The sequence below is a fragment of the Zootoca vivipara genome, chromosome Z1 (assembly GCF_965207765.1).
Source record: "Zootoca vivipara chromosome Z1, rZooViv2.hap1.1, whole genome shotgun sequence".
Taxonomy (NCBI): Eukaryota; Metazoa; Chordata; class Lepidosauria; order Squamata; family Lacertidae; genus Zootoca; species Zootoca vivipara.
Genome location: NC_142583.1, coordinates 36,797,587 through 36,812,670, shown reverse-complemented (window position 1 = coordinate 36,812,670; position 15,084 = coordinate 36,797,587). Strand labels below are relative to the sequence as shown.

Here is a 15,084-nt window from a genome sequence, read left to right as displayed (position 1 = left end):
CCAGCCAAGACAAGAATAAGCAGCAGCTGCTACACCTTACCACATAGGGTGAATATATTGCTGCTGACTGTGATCTCCCTCCTTTGAGGAAGTATGGTGTAGGATGATGGTTATCCATTGGAAGATGTCTCTGCAGGAGGGAAGCACTTAAGTCCATCACTATTTAAATATTAAATCGGTAAGCATCACTGACCTGGATGCTAAAAGTATAATGAGAGAGTGATGCACATCTTAAGCCAATTCTTGTTGAACTGGTTAAAAAATGATGTTCTGTAGAGACTCTGACGTGACACTTTGTTCTCAATATTTGTAGTCAATGATCAAATTTATTTTTAAAGCTCTATAGGGTTGGACCAACTCTTTCTCAGCTAAGTGTTGGTCGTCATTATGAAATACATACCTACTGAGAAGAGAACTGCAGTCTTTTTTAAAAAAAAAATGTTACGGAAACTGATAAAACACCTTAAAATCCTGCAATATACTTAACATTTTTAGATGAAGTAACTTGAGGTGCAGAACCTACCTCAGGGAGGGAATGAAGAGGTTGATTTACTTCCAGGCTGACACTGGACTTTAACTCTAATCTTTCAGTATCTGAGGCCACGCTGGAAACGTCAAGCTTTGCTATTTTCTTGTCTGAAACCACCACCGTTTCTGAAATATGTGGCTGCATATCATCTACCGTTGTTTTGGTTTGAAGGTTATCAGTATTGTCTTCATCTGTCTTCTCTGTAATATCTGCATTTGGTTGAGCTCTCGTATCACTAATTTCAGAAGCACTGGTTTCTGGCAAAGCATCTGACTCTTGTCCCGTTTCCACAGATGCATCAGCAACTTTGGGTTCTAAAGCAACTGAAACTGGTTCTTCCCGTGTAGCATTATTCTGCTGTATTGCTGGTGTTACCTGGCTTTCAGACAAGGTAGGATCTTCACTGAGTTTAGGAGCACATTCCTCTGAGGTAAAAGGTAGGCTGCTTTCCTCTTTTAAATCAACAAAATCTTCTTCCTCTTCCTCCTCCACTTCTGGTGTTAGTTTTTCTAATATTTCTGGGCTTTCAAGTGTGTCTCCTTCAACATTTTGTGAAGGGGTTTGTGCAATGGCAGCTACTGTATCTTCCTCATGATTTGCTTCAATGGTTTCAGAAGCAGCTTCTGAATCTTGCTTTATTGCTTCAGCCTTTAGGGGAAGTTCTAAGCAAGGTGCTTTACTTAGATCAGGGGTTCTCCAACCATTTTCTCCTTCTGTTTGCTTTTTTTTGTTCATTTCTGAGTTAGCTTTAAATTCAAAATCAGGTGGTCTACCTTCAGCGTTCAGAGTAGTGTTTTCTGCATTACCATTCCCAACATCATTTGCAGAAGTACCAGCTTCTTTTATTTCCAGATGCTGCTGCTTTCCTGTAACTTCAGCCTCCCTGCTGGTCCCCGAGATACTTCTAATTAGAGTTGATGGACCAGCACCAGAGTCTTCATCTCCTTTTTCTTGATATTCCCTGAACATTTGAGAAAGGCTCTCCTTGTGTATTTCAAAAGTTACCTTTGAAAAGAATTATTTCAGTTACGTAAATGTTTAAAATTTACAACGTATGCTATAAATTCTCCTATAAAGTTCCCCCCTCCAATGGATAGGTCTACAACTTCGCAGAGTGATCTTAAATATATGTAATTATCACTGCACAATGCAATCTGGGGTTGAAGCGCTCACCTCACGTTATTGGCCGAGGGAGCCAGCGTACAGCTTCCAGGTCATGTGGCCAGCATGACAAAGCCACTTCTGGCAAACCAGAGCAGCACATGGAAACGCCGTTTACCTTCCCGCTGTAGCGGTACCTATTTATCTACTTGAACTTTGACATGCTTTCGAACTGCTAGGTTGGCAGGAGCTGGGACCAAGCAACGGGAGCTCACCCCATCACAGGGATTCGAACCGCTGACCATGTGATCGGCAAGCCCTAGGCTCTGTGGTTTAACCCACAGTGCCACCTGCGTCCCTTTAAGGGACTTTAAATGGTAATAATGGCAGGCAACTCCCCATTTACGCAGGGGTTACGTTCCGAGGCACCATGTGCAGCAGTGGATTGCGTAAGCCCCCCCCCTACCCCCTTGCGGTGCCAAAAATGGCATGCATGTCAGCAATCGTGCACAAATGGGGAGGTGCCTGTACATCAGGAATTGAACTCACTGAATTTCTCACAACAGAGGTATATACTGTAAGTGGATAGCTTATTAAAATAGAATAATTAGATGCTTGTACTCAGTATATACTAAAGCACAAAGGTATTTTTCTTAAAATCAACCAAGCATACATGTATTTTTTATGAATTTGTTATTTTTGTGCTATATATAATACTACAGTAACAATTCAGGTGCATGCTGGAGACATGATAATGTCAATGTAGTATGAATAATTTCCCTGAGAAAATTTTGAGTTATTCATATTGCATATTCAATCACCAACATCAGAGAAAATATATGGGGTGAAAGTACAGTAAAATCTCTTAGGTAGATACCCACACACCCTGATTGAACATAAGGCAAAGGCTGTTTGTTAAACGAAAGCAAATCAGTATTTTGCTTCTAGTTCCTATCATGCATTCATACTCTTCCATTTAGTTCACTCTATCTTTTCTATGTCAGCAATATATTTTTCATTCATTCCGACAAAGGTGTGATGAGTTGAAAGATTTATAGCTCAGATTTTTAAGATTCATTTCCCAAAGAGATGCCCTAAGCCCTGCAGAGTTTTTCCATCAGCTAACTTAGTATCTACAGCATTAAATATTCCCTTAGGCAAACTAGTCTCAGTAAGCTTTGTCAAGGATATTCATGGACACCTTTTCATTCAGTAACACATTACATATTCTTCACTTGTAAGAGTGTGCCTGCCTAGTGTACAGAATAACAAGTAGCAGAAAAAGTGCCAGAATATGTTCTTTTTATAAAACCACAAATTCCATTGCAAAATATATCACATGTAAGATTCCCCCCTTCAGAATGCACAATACATAACAAAAGGAGACAAAGAGGACAATAGTTCATCACTAATTAGATTAAAATCTGGCTTTGAGGTGTGTGTGTGTGTGTGTGTGTGTGTGTGTGTGTGTGTGTGTACAAGTTTACTAACTCATGATAAATTGGGGGGGGGGAGATATTCTCAGATAGGCTGCCTTATACAAAGTCAGAACATTGGAATGTCTGCCCTGACTTGTAGAGGTTCCACAAATCAACTTCTCTGACTTATTTCATTGCTTAGACTGTGAATCATCTTGTTATAATTTTGCCTATGTGCACAAATGCAGTTTATAGTTAAAAAGTGACTGTTGTCTATAAGGTTCTCCTAGACATTCTTGGAGCTTCTGTAATGAAATGAACAGCTAAAGGAGAAGACACAAAAGGCTGATAGGATCTCAAGGATCTGCTTGGGAAAGCCTCACTTGCTTGTGATCTTGGGCAAGAATAATAAGGGCTGGGAAATGTGTGGAATGTTGGGCAGGGCAGAGCCCCTGGAAGTGATTCTCAAGATCTCATATTCCCTGACCTGCCAATTAAGATCCTTTACGTGGACATGCCAGATATTCTGCCCCTGAACCATAGCTTGATTCTTAGGGTTTACACTGATTGACAGCAGCTCTCTGAGGTTTCAAGCCAGAGCCTTTTCCAGCCATCCTTCGAGGTTCTAGGGGAGTGAACGAAGGAACATTTGTATGTAGAGCTTATGCTTTACCATTGAGCTACATTAAAACAGGGTTCATAGTATGGTTAGTAAAGGACCTACATCAAGAATGGGGAAATGTGGCCCAGTCCAGATGTTGTTAACTCCCACCATTCCCGACTACTGGCCATGCTGACTGAGGTCGTTGGGAGTTGTAATCCAGTAATATCTAGAGGGCTTACATAAGCTACTGGTGAAGAGGCTGTTGAAGTGCTCCACACAGAGCTACTGGAAAGTTGACTTGAGTTGCCAGTAAACCTCCAAGGTCAACTACCTTTAGTTTTCTCTATGAATTGCCACAGATACAAAATTTCAGAGAGTTATGTTTTTCTTGTATTGGTATTGTATTGTAGCATAAGCTTTCATAGACCAGCTTCCAACTCAAGTAGGTGCCCCTACCTTCAGTGGGTTCCAGTTCACACACAAAAAACCTTCTGTCTTAACAAATCTTTAACAAGTCTTTAAACTTGCAACAACAATTTAAAAGTTGTAGTGTGAGCCAAGATAGTTTCACATTTACCTGCATCTTGCCTTTTTATATCTCCCTCTAGATGTTTGCTACTGTGAAGCTGGTAATTCACAATTAATTACCAAATATTGCTTTAAATTAGCAAGCTAAAAGGCCATTCATTAATCTTCACCATCATTTGATGCCTAATCCATAGCCATTTGCAACATTTGGAAAGCTCCTCTATGCACTACTAGTTAAAGACAGTTGCAAGCTAATAAATACAACATTCCCTTCTGCCATTAATTTTAACTTAATTTGACATTCAACATTCACTAATTGCTAGACATGAAGCTTAGAATGCACTGTACAAAAAGGTTATGGTGACATATCCTGTATTAAAACTACAGTGCACATTGATCAAAAAGTAGCTATTTATTAAGATTTCACATTTGTTATTCCCCACATCTTATGCTTATAACGCAATATATACAACTAGTGGATTTTAGCCCGTTTAAAAACGGGCGCTAGAGGAAGCGGCCTGCCGGGACTGGCTTGGCGGTGGCGGGTCTTCCCGCCACCACCAAGCCAGTTCGCAGCGGGGGCTTTTCGCCGTTTGCCTTCCCCTGAGGGGGAGGCAAACGGCGAAAAACCCCGCCGCGCCGCAATTCGGCTCCGGGACTGGCTTGGCGGTGGCGGGTCTTCCCGCCACCACCAAGCCAGTCCGCAGTGGGGGTTTTTCGCCGTTTGCCTTCCCCTGGGGGAGGCAAACGGCGAAAAACCCCGCCGCGCCGCAAATCGGCTCCGGGACTGGCTTGGCGGTGGCGGGTCTTCCCGCCACCGCCAAGCCAGTCCGCAGCGGGGGTTTTTCGCCGTTTGCCTTCCCCTGGGGGAGGCAAACGGCGAAAAACCCCGCCGCGCCGCAAATCGGCTCCGGGACTGGCTTGGCGGTGGCGGGTCTTCCCGCCACCGCCAAGCCAGTCCGCAGCGGGGGTTTTTCGCCGTTTGCCTTCCCCTGGGGGAGGCAAACGGCGAAAAACCCCGCCGCGCCGCAAATCGGCTCCGGGACTGGCTTGGCGGTGGCGGGTCTTCCCGCCACCGCCAAGCCAGTCCGCAGCGGGGGTTTTTTCGCCGTTTGCCTTCCCCTGGGGGAGGCAAACGGCGAAAAACCCCGCCGCGCCGCAAATCGGCTCCGGGACTGGCTTGGCGGTGGCGGGTCTTCCCGCCACCGCCAAGCCAGTCCGCAGCGGGGGGTTTTCGCCGTTTGCCTTCCCCTGGGGGAGGCAAACAGCGAAAAACCCCGCCGCGCCGCAATTCGGCTCCGGGACTGGCTTGGCGGTGGCGGGAAAAAGGGGAGGAATTCCTCCCCTTCTTCCCGCCGCTGCCAAGCCAAAGCGGGCCTCCCTCCGCGCCCGCTGCCGCTTCGGCTTCCTCGGGTTCCCCGAGGAAGCGCCGTCCCATGCCGGAGGTGTGCGGCAAGGCTGCCGGGGGGGGGGAGCGCTTCTCTCCCCCGCCGCCTCACCGCGCACCTCCAGCATGAGACTGGGCTTCGGAGCGGCGGTTGGCGGAGCGGCAGTTGGCTGTTCCCTGTGTCCCGAGAGCACGGGTCCAATCCCTGTGTCCCTGGTTGTCCCTCCGTCCAATCCCTGTGTCTCTGGGGGACATGCGCAGTACCCCAGGGACACACGGGACATCTGGACGCAGGGACAACATGGACATTATTATATAGGATGAGGTCAAGACTCAAGGAGAAAGGGAGGCTGGTTGTTCAGCCAAGCAACAGAACACCTTTTTTTTGTATGTAACGAAGTTTACTGGAAATTAGCTCCTGTGCTGCTAAACTCCATCAATAAGCTATTCATAATTCCAGCAAATATTGCTATTTTTTATCCTAATGAGAGCTTTATTGACTTGTTTTTCCACCCTCCTAGGAGCAACGCTAACAGTTCAGGCCTGGAAACTCTCTACACCATTCAGAAAACAAATCAACTTTGACTGGAGGCACCAATACCTGCTGATATCAATCCCAGGGAAATGAATCCGTCAAAGAGGAACAGGGGTACTGTACACACAAAAGCCTTTGCACATTCTGGCACCTTCCCCAGCATAACAAATCATTTGGCCCCCATACTGGCAAGCTTCTTACAACACAGATCAAAAGAATGTATTAAGTCCAAGCTATTTAGCTTAACTGTCAAAACACAAATGAAGTTTATATTGCATTAAAATGTTCTAATTGACAAGATTAGCTATTATGACTCATGGCATAATTGTGACATATTTAAGGTGTGAATTACATTGTTGGTGGGTAATATTTTTTTCAAGTGTTATAAAGCAAATCATGGCCCTCAGAAGCAAATGAGCCCATTTTAAGAAGACAGATAATTTCCCCACAGTCCTTCATATTTTCTTTGGTTGCATGTGGGCATGTACTGGTTGTGTGTACTAGTGCACTGTGACCCTGTCTTATGAACCATTGCCTTGTACTTCGACTTATCTATATGGGGAAGTCAGAATCCAGTTAAATATTGTTAATCCATCATGCCAAATGTTCCTAATATGTTATTATTATTATCATACTATACTGACTACTTTGCACTTTGCCTTTGCATCGGTTACTGTTTAGAAATTAAACCCAATAGTTACAGCACAGAACTATAACTAATATTTAAAAGTATGGTTTGAGGGCACACAGCAACTTGGTTTCTACATCATAGTAAGCCAAACTCTGGCTTCTTGGAACTGTGCAAACTTGTGGTCTCCTATAGAGAAACTTTGCTCCTGCCCCTATCTTTTTTAGTGCCATGCTGCGACGTAAGAAGTCCCCACATTACGCCTTTTGTTTTCAAACCTCTCAAATTATAAAAAGCACTAATAGGGATTTATGAGGTAACACTAAACCTCTCTACTCTTCCCTATAGCCTTATTGTAATCCCTTGTGGGTTTTACAAATAAAATGAGAGTACTTTTCCAGCCCAAACGTGGCCCGGTATCTTTTTCAGCTCTGGGGTGAATATGAGACTTCTTCTGGTGTGTACACCAGTAAGGGGTTCTCCTCACTTGAGCTTTCCCCACTGTGAAGCTTTCCTCCCTCCCGAGGAAACTTTGTGTCACCCTTGAACCAGTCTCCCTCTTCCTCCCCCTCTCAGTGCACTCAAGGGACAACAAAATATCCTTTCTGCTTTAGATAGGGGTTTTGTCCTTTTAATGAGTATCCCCACCAGATGAGCAATAGATACCTCCGCTGGAAAGATCACACAGACGATAGTTTAGATGGCACTTAATCTTAACACTTAATGTCTTAAAGTCTTAACGGTTGCATTCAAGTTTCATGTGTACAAGCTTGTGGTTTCAAAAGCACTGTTCTTGTTAATCATATAATTGCAAACCTAACCAATTCCTCATCTACACCTACTCTAGTAACCTACACCCCAACCTCCCACACGCTTCCACTCCCAAAAACCCCTCTCCCCAGAATTAACAGCTACCCATCCTCTTTAAACCTGTGGCTGTCCCGCCCCTCATGGAATGGAATGGCGTCAATCAACTAGGAGGCGGGGTTTAACACTTAACACCCTGGAGTTCTACTCAAGCCAGGCCAATCAGTCACACATGCCATGCTGAACTAAGCCAAAGTTTGATCATTAGGCCTTGCAAAGCCTCACAGGGCATGCAGAGCACCATAAACAGGACTTCATCAGTGCTGGCAATCAGCTTCCCCGAGCCAAGAGAGCAAGCGCCGCTGCTGCCAACGACAGAGCCGGATCGGACGAAGCTTCAGAAGCTTCGTCGGATCCGGCTCTGTCGGGTGGGGTGGGGGAAAGGCGAAGGAACGATCCTGCGCCTTTCCACCACCTCTGCCAAGCCCCATGCCGGCGAGAAGTGGTGGCGGGGGAAGACGTTCCCCCGCTGCCGTGTCTTGCCTGCCTCCCCCGACATGGAGCGGGCTTCGGACACCTCCGAAACCGCGCTCCATGCCAGCTGTGCGTGGCAAGACGCGGCGGCGGTGGCGAAGGAAGACGTTCCCCCGCCGCCACGTCTTGCCTGCCTCCCCCGACACACAGTGGGGATCGTAGGGGCTTGAGAAACCCCTACGATCCCCGCTGTGTGACAGGCGGGATGGTGGGGGGATGCAGGAAAAATCCTGCGTTTCCCCCGCATCCCGCCTGTCACACAGCGGGTATCGTAGGGCGCTTGAGAAGCCCCTACGATCCCCGTTGTGTGTCGAACGGGATGCGGGGGGAACGCAGGATTTTTCCTGCGTCCCCCCACCATCCCGCCTGTCACACATTCGTAAGGCATTCGTAAGGCGAGGCACCACTGTAGTGCTTTGCGCATGGTGCCTGCAAGCCTTTCAGCCCACCTATGTCTTTATCTGTCCTACACCTGCTTTATACATGATATTAGGTGTAAGACTAGTGGTCTTGTGAGCCAATGGAAAGGTCCAGTGGCTAGAGGTTCTGCACCACTGATCTACAGGATAAAGATTATATTGAAGCTTGAAAAGGAAGTAGAATAGATAGGCAAGAAAGATGAAAGAAAATGGGTGTTGGCTACTTCAAATATGCAAGGGTTGTGGTGCTTCAAGTAAGAAATACAAAAGAAAGGTTTTGCAATCCACCTTGAGCACTTCAGTGGGAAGACAGGGTGGAAATATATCTTTCTATATATATATATAAAAATATAAGGTTGTCATCACACTGCAGCTTGTGTGGCCATCAACAAGCAGTCACACCAACTCCAACGTGACAACAGAAGGTAGGCAGGTGACTAAGCAAGCACTAAAGGTGGCGGGGGGGGGGGAGGTTCAAGCAAGCTGTTTAACAGATATGGGGAAATACTTCAGAGAGTCATTTTGCCAAATAGCTCTCTGAAGCACCTCTCCGCTCTTTTAAAAGGAGTTGGGGATTGGGGAGAGCTGTGAGTGGACAGTGGTGAAGGGAGTAGGACAGGAGGTTTGGGGTAACAGGTGAGGGGATGAGTCAGGGATAAAGGAAGGAGGGGCTGGGCAGGTGTGAGGAAGCAGGGTTTTATAACAGGTTGATGAGTGGCTTAAATAAATGGGGAAGAAATAGCCATCATCAGGGAGACCATTAACAAAAACCAGATTCTGGTCGAGACTGGTCTGTCCTATTATCCCGGAACAAATCTAGCTTTTAGCCCTTGAAGAAGAATGCTCAGAACAAATATAGGAATATAGGGGTTGTCATATGTCTCCATCTAGCCCTGTTTTTTTTACTCTGACTGGCAACAACTACCAAGATTTCAAGTAGACATGTTTCATTTCACCTGCTACCTAGCAGGATTGACCTGGCAACAAAACATGTGCTCTACCCCATGGATTATGATCGTCTTTTGAAATTCCTCTCTCCTTTCCTCCCAATCCTGAATCCAATTCCTCTGCTTTGTTTTTTGGTGCAAGCTGAGCAGCAGAAACATAGTGCCATCTTCCTTCAACATTATGGCTCTGTTCAGAAAGACAGCAATTAATTGCTTTCTGGAGTATGCCTGATTTTGGCAGCTACAACACTCAGGGGGTGAGGAGTAGGTATGAGGCCCCGTCACAACATTGTACTTGAGCACAATTTCCTCTCCCCATAGTAGTGAATGGCAGTTATAGACAATTACCGTATAAAGGGACACAATAAAGAGGAAAGCTAAATATGTTGCCAGACCCTAGTGATCCCTGTCATTAGGAATTAAGCCTGCTCCTATTGGCGGAGAGCAAATCTTGGATTCGATTGCAAGCCAACGTGTGAACAAATCCTAGAATAGCAGCACATAATGTTGTGAACCAGATACATTTTCTACTAAATGTGCAGGCAAGGACAATGTTCCTCAGTGTGATCCTATCCATTCAATATAATTTCATTTCACCTTAATCTGGGCATAGAGGTTGTGTGTATAAAATGCTATTTATCCTTTAACAGAATAATTTGCTCAGATAAATTCGTATGAGATTTGTCTCAAACTTTTTGTTCATGTTCGATTTAGAATTGCATCCAACAAAACCTTTGCGCTCATAGATCAACTTCTAGAAGCACAGTGGAATTTTTGCTCCCACTACCTGCACCAGTCCAAAATCTGCTGTGCAGGATTAGGGGAACCTCATAGCGGATTTGAGGAGGGCATGGATAAAGAGAGGGAAGGGATAAAGAGAGGGAGTGGATATTCTGCTGTGCTCGCATGTGCAAGGATTTAGTTGGATAAAACCCAACGTAAAGAAGCTTCCATATCAAGTGGTTCCTTACACTGACAGTTTTTTATATGTCTGTTGTCTTTGTTCGTGGAGTTTTCTTGGCAGGGATACTGGAGTGGCTTGCCAGTTCCTTCTCCAGGTGGATCACGCTTAGTCAAAACTCTCCACTATGACCTGTCCATCTTGGGTGGCCCTGCATGGCATAGCTCATAGCTTCTCTGAGTTATTCAAGCCCCTTCGCCACGACAAGGCATTGATCCATGAAGAGGCATTGGTCCATGCTATGGTCCATGGGGTCACGAACTAAACAACTAAACAACAACAACACTGACAGTTTTCTTTAAGATTTCGCATGCTCATATTTCCCTGCTGATTTGGACTATGGTTCTTTGTTTGAGTTAATAAAGTATTTTGTTTGCCCTTATTTCAGCTCACTCATTTAACAGTCAGGACCCAGGCTTGTGCTCAGTTCATGGTGGAAAAAAGAGGGCAGGCGCCTATGCCTTCTCAAAACTCCCGCCAGCTGTGGAACTGCAATCCCACAGGTGTGTCTGGCACCTTCTTTGTATAGCTTTCACCATATGCTGGAAGGCTATTCTTCTGATGTAAATTGTTTTTAAAGGATTTTAATACAGCACAATCACATCTTACGGGCATTTAACTTGCGCAATTTCAGTCATACATGGTTCAAGGCAGGCTGGCTGGAACTACACAAGTTAAATTCAAGTGAGGCAGAGAGCTTAGAATCTATTTTTGCACAATATTTGCTTGGGTTATCCAGCATAAAAAGAGCTATTAAGCTCTCCACCTTGCTTGCTAGCAACGCCCACTCAGTGAGCAGGCTTTGGGAGTACTTCTCCCCCCCCCCTTGGGTATACACAATTTCCGTGTATACGTGGAACCCTTGGAATTGAAACCCTTTGTAAGATGTGATCATACTGTACTGATATTTTATGTAGTTGTAACACACCCTTACTCTAAAAAGTGAGGACCTATGTGAATAAACAAAAGATGAAACCAAGAACAAACCTTGGTTGCAACTCATGATTTGCCTGGTGAGAGAAACCACAAGCCTGGATTTGGAAGTAATGGATCATTGCTTAACCCCAGGTGGCACGATAACCAGAGGACCAGGAGAAGAATGCTTCAGTTCAGGAATCTGTATAGTTTCTCATTTGTGCTAAGCCATGGTTTGCCTCACTACTGTATTATATTTGAACTGGTCCATTCACGCAGATCAGCATTAGGGTAACACTGAATGGTGTCATGTTATATTTGTCCTGTGTGCATTGACAATACAGTGGGCAGTTGGAATAAAGAGACAGAGTTTAGGACTGCAGTGTTGTCCCCTATCTTCTATTGTGTTTTTCCAATGTCTTTTAAATTTTGTTTCAAAGTTTAAACCAGGAGTAGCTTTCAAGGATGTAAGTTCTGTTCTTAACATTTTAAAAACTGAAGACATATGGGAAGATTAGTCCTAATACCTCTATCCCTCTAGTTATACCATCAGGAGGGAGGAAATCCCAGTCCCCAGAAACATTGTGACTTTTGTGGAAATCCAGGGATAAAGCTGCCCGCTGTGTGATATAGCCGTCTCTTTTCACACTTTAAACTCTGTAATAATTCCCCATAAATCAAGTTTAGCTAACGAATCATTTTTGCTCACCTTCCCTTTTGAATTTTGTCTGTATCTGCAAGGCTGGGCAAGTCAAACATGCTACTATACAAAATAAAAAAATTCCTTGGTATCTGAAGAAGTGTGCATGCACACGAAAGCTCATACCAAAATATAAACTTAGTTGGTCTTTAAGGTGCTACTGAAGGAATTTTTTTATTTTTTTTTATTTTGCTTCGACTCAGACCAACACGGCTACCTACCTAATGCTACTATACAATTCAGCCTAATTTAATGGACATCAGTTCTACAAAGTGATACTACCTGGCATCTTACTGAACATTGTGCCTATTCATAGTATTAAATAGTGAAACCCAAATTATTTCATGTTTTAATTTAGGACAATTTAAATCCCTATTTGCTGTTTTGGAGAGGATACTTTCCAAGAAATCTGTACATATAGGGGGAAAAGTTAAATATCACACAAGCAGATTAAACTATCATGAAGCAGTGTTTTAAATACACTCTGGTACATTATTCAAATTGCTATACAGCTGAAGTCTACAAATATAACCCAGTTTTTTTAAAAAATATATATATCAAGATTTTTAAAACCCTCAAATTAATATATATATATATATAAATATAAAACTTGGTTTTATAAATGAATAGATTATAGCAAAGTAAATATCACAACATAAATACACTGAAGTTGCCATTTTTACTTTTTGTTTTTAAACAGTAATACGTCAATCCTTTATTATTAACCACCCACTAAAGGCTCCCCCAAATACATATTTATTATTAATATGGCACCTGCTCATGGTAAAATCAAGTTCTGTTAGAGAATTTAACACAGTTAACACAGCTACTGAAACCTCAGGTTAAACCAAATTCTCTCTTATAATAATAGTATTGAAGATGCAAGGGGGAAAGAAACAGTTTAAAATAAAATGAAATAAAAGGCTTCACAAAGGAATTTAGCTTTAAGAGGATTATGCGCACCTTTAAATCCTGAGAGCAAAAGAAAGCAATGTAGTGCAATTATGCCACAAAGGCCATCACTGCTTATAAAGCGTAGTGTAGCTGTTGGAGAAGAGGGCTACAGTGACAAACAGCTTCCCTGCTACAAAGGTGGCAGGAAATCTATCAAACTGGACAATAAAATTGCAATTGAGTTTCTTTGGCTTTTTATAGCAGCTGCATGTATCTTGATGTGTAGCTCTGCAAAACCTAACCAATTTTGCAACACTCGTTTCTTTTACACGCTAGTACTTTTACCAGGAAGCAGTGTTGTAAATTAGCGGTAGATGCAAAAATGAAATAAAGAACATTAATCCTATTCATTAGCACTTTGCATCAAGTTGTATTAAACAAAAAATGGAAGAAAGCTACTCCTGCAATCAAGTATAAGAAAATATTGTCTCAATACAAGTACTGTACTTTGAAATGCTTTAATAAAAAAAAGAAAAATTGCACATCGGTTGTTCACATAGCTTATATCCTTGCCGATCTAGCTGAATCCAATAAAAACCATCTGTAACCAATTTTAAATATTTTTAGGAAGGGAAAAAATATCAATTTTCAAGACCCTTTGTCCTCAGAATATCAATAGAGACATTTAATTGAAAATCTTAATGCATCCAGGGAATACCTTGCAAGGATGAACTTGAGATCTGGGTGAATTAACTATCTCAATTCAGCAATCTTGTACACCCTATTTGTGTACTCATCACTCTTTAAGCCCAGTACCAGGTTCCATCTGGCTGATGGGTTCAAATACCTTCCAAACAACATATGCACGCACTAGCCCTTGAAACGCTAAGACAGAAAGGGGAAGCGGCAATTTAACTCAAGGCAGAGCAAAGGAGTGCAAGAAAGGCAATAGTCAGTTAGGAAAATACAATTCAACTGAGTAGGATGCAAAGAAACTACAATGTGGCATAAACATGCTCTCCTCCTATTTCACTTTTCTACTGGGACAGAAAGTCATTCTTTTTAAATGTTCCAAAAACCAAAAAAAAAGAAAACCACAACCCCTCAACAACCTAGAATTGTTGTTAAGAGCCTCAAATTTAGAAGTTTCCAGCAGAATTGAGGAAGGGCTCATAAACTGATGAAAAGACTAAAAGTAGAGGCAGGGGACACTGAAGCTCAAACTACATGTGATGACAGCAAAAAAAATAATTGGGGCGGACACAGATTTTAACCATCACATATATACAGAATGATGGGAATCAAAAATTTAAAGAAGTGAAAGAGCCGTGTGTTTGAGGACAGTTGAACTCTCTTCCTGTTCCTATGGCTTTACTTTCCTGCTTCTGTCCTCCCCCTACAAAAGGTGAAGCACTTTTCTTCCCATTTGGCTCACTTCCAATGTCAGTGCCTCGGAGGGAGGGGTGGCGGAGGAGAAGGGCAAAAGAAATTTGGATGCTGGGGAAAGAGCTGTGGAGGGTGGTTGATCTTTCCTCACCTGCAGCCTCGTTTTGCTCTTAAATTGGTTCCCCTTCTCCCTCCTTATTGGAGCAGGGCCAGCTTTAAGCAAATATACCTGAAACTGTCAAGTGTTGCTCAAGCTTCCAAGAAACAAGGGCATGGGGGAAAGCCACAAAAGGATGGAGGAAGGCAGTCATGAAAGAGCTAGTAAGGAAAGAGATGGGGAGCAAAAGAAGAAGAAGAAATATGGGGAGCTGGTCATGAAAACAAAACATTTTTTAGTAAGCAGAAAGCTTAGAATTATAGGAAATGGAAGCATGGAAAAATAAGAGTGACAAATTGTAGTCATCTACTGAAGCTTCTGAGAGCATGAAATACTATTTTAGGGATATATGCATGTTATGAAAATATTTTGATTACACCCAATCTGCAAATATATATGTTTTGCTTTCTGAAAGGCATTACTAGTTCTAGAAAATATGTATTATTCAAACCTGCAGTTTTTACCCTGTTAAAGACCCACTTCCATTCATATAGCTGAAAAGACCATTTAAAATTTTACCAATCCATATTTAAGCTATGTGCTCATACATCCCTCTCGCGTAAGGAAAGCTCTGTTTTTTAGTCAATCTATTAACTGTTATTACAGATTCTGTAATTCAGAGATTTCAATGTTT

General features: G+C 43.1%; 1 protein-coding gene across 5 annotated transcripts in view; it reads right to left on the bottom strand.

Moving 5' to 3' along the window:
- Nucleotides 1-15,084, bottom strand: part of LRBA (LPS responsive beige-like anchor protein) — a 358,996-nt gene that overhangs the window by 283,600 nt on the left and 60,312 nt on the right. For all 5 annotated transcript variants that reach the window (XM_035113955.3, XM_035113959.3, XM_035113958.3 and 2 more), the window contains exon 23: nucleotides 524-1,534. In XM_035113955.3, the coding sequence (XP_034969846.1) occupies nucleotides 524-1,534 (1,011 nt within the window). The remainder of the gene's footprint in view (nucleotides 1-523; nucleotides 1,535-15,084) is intronic.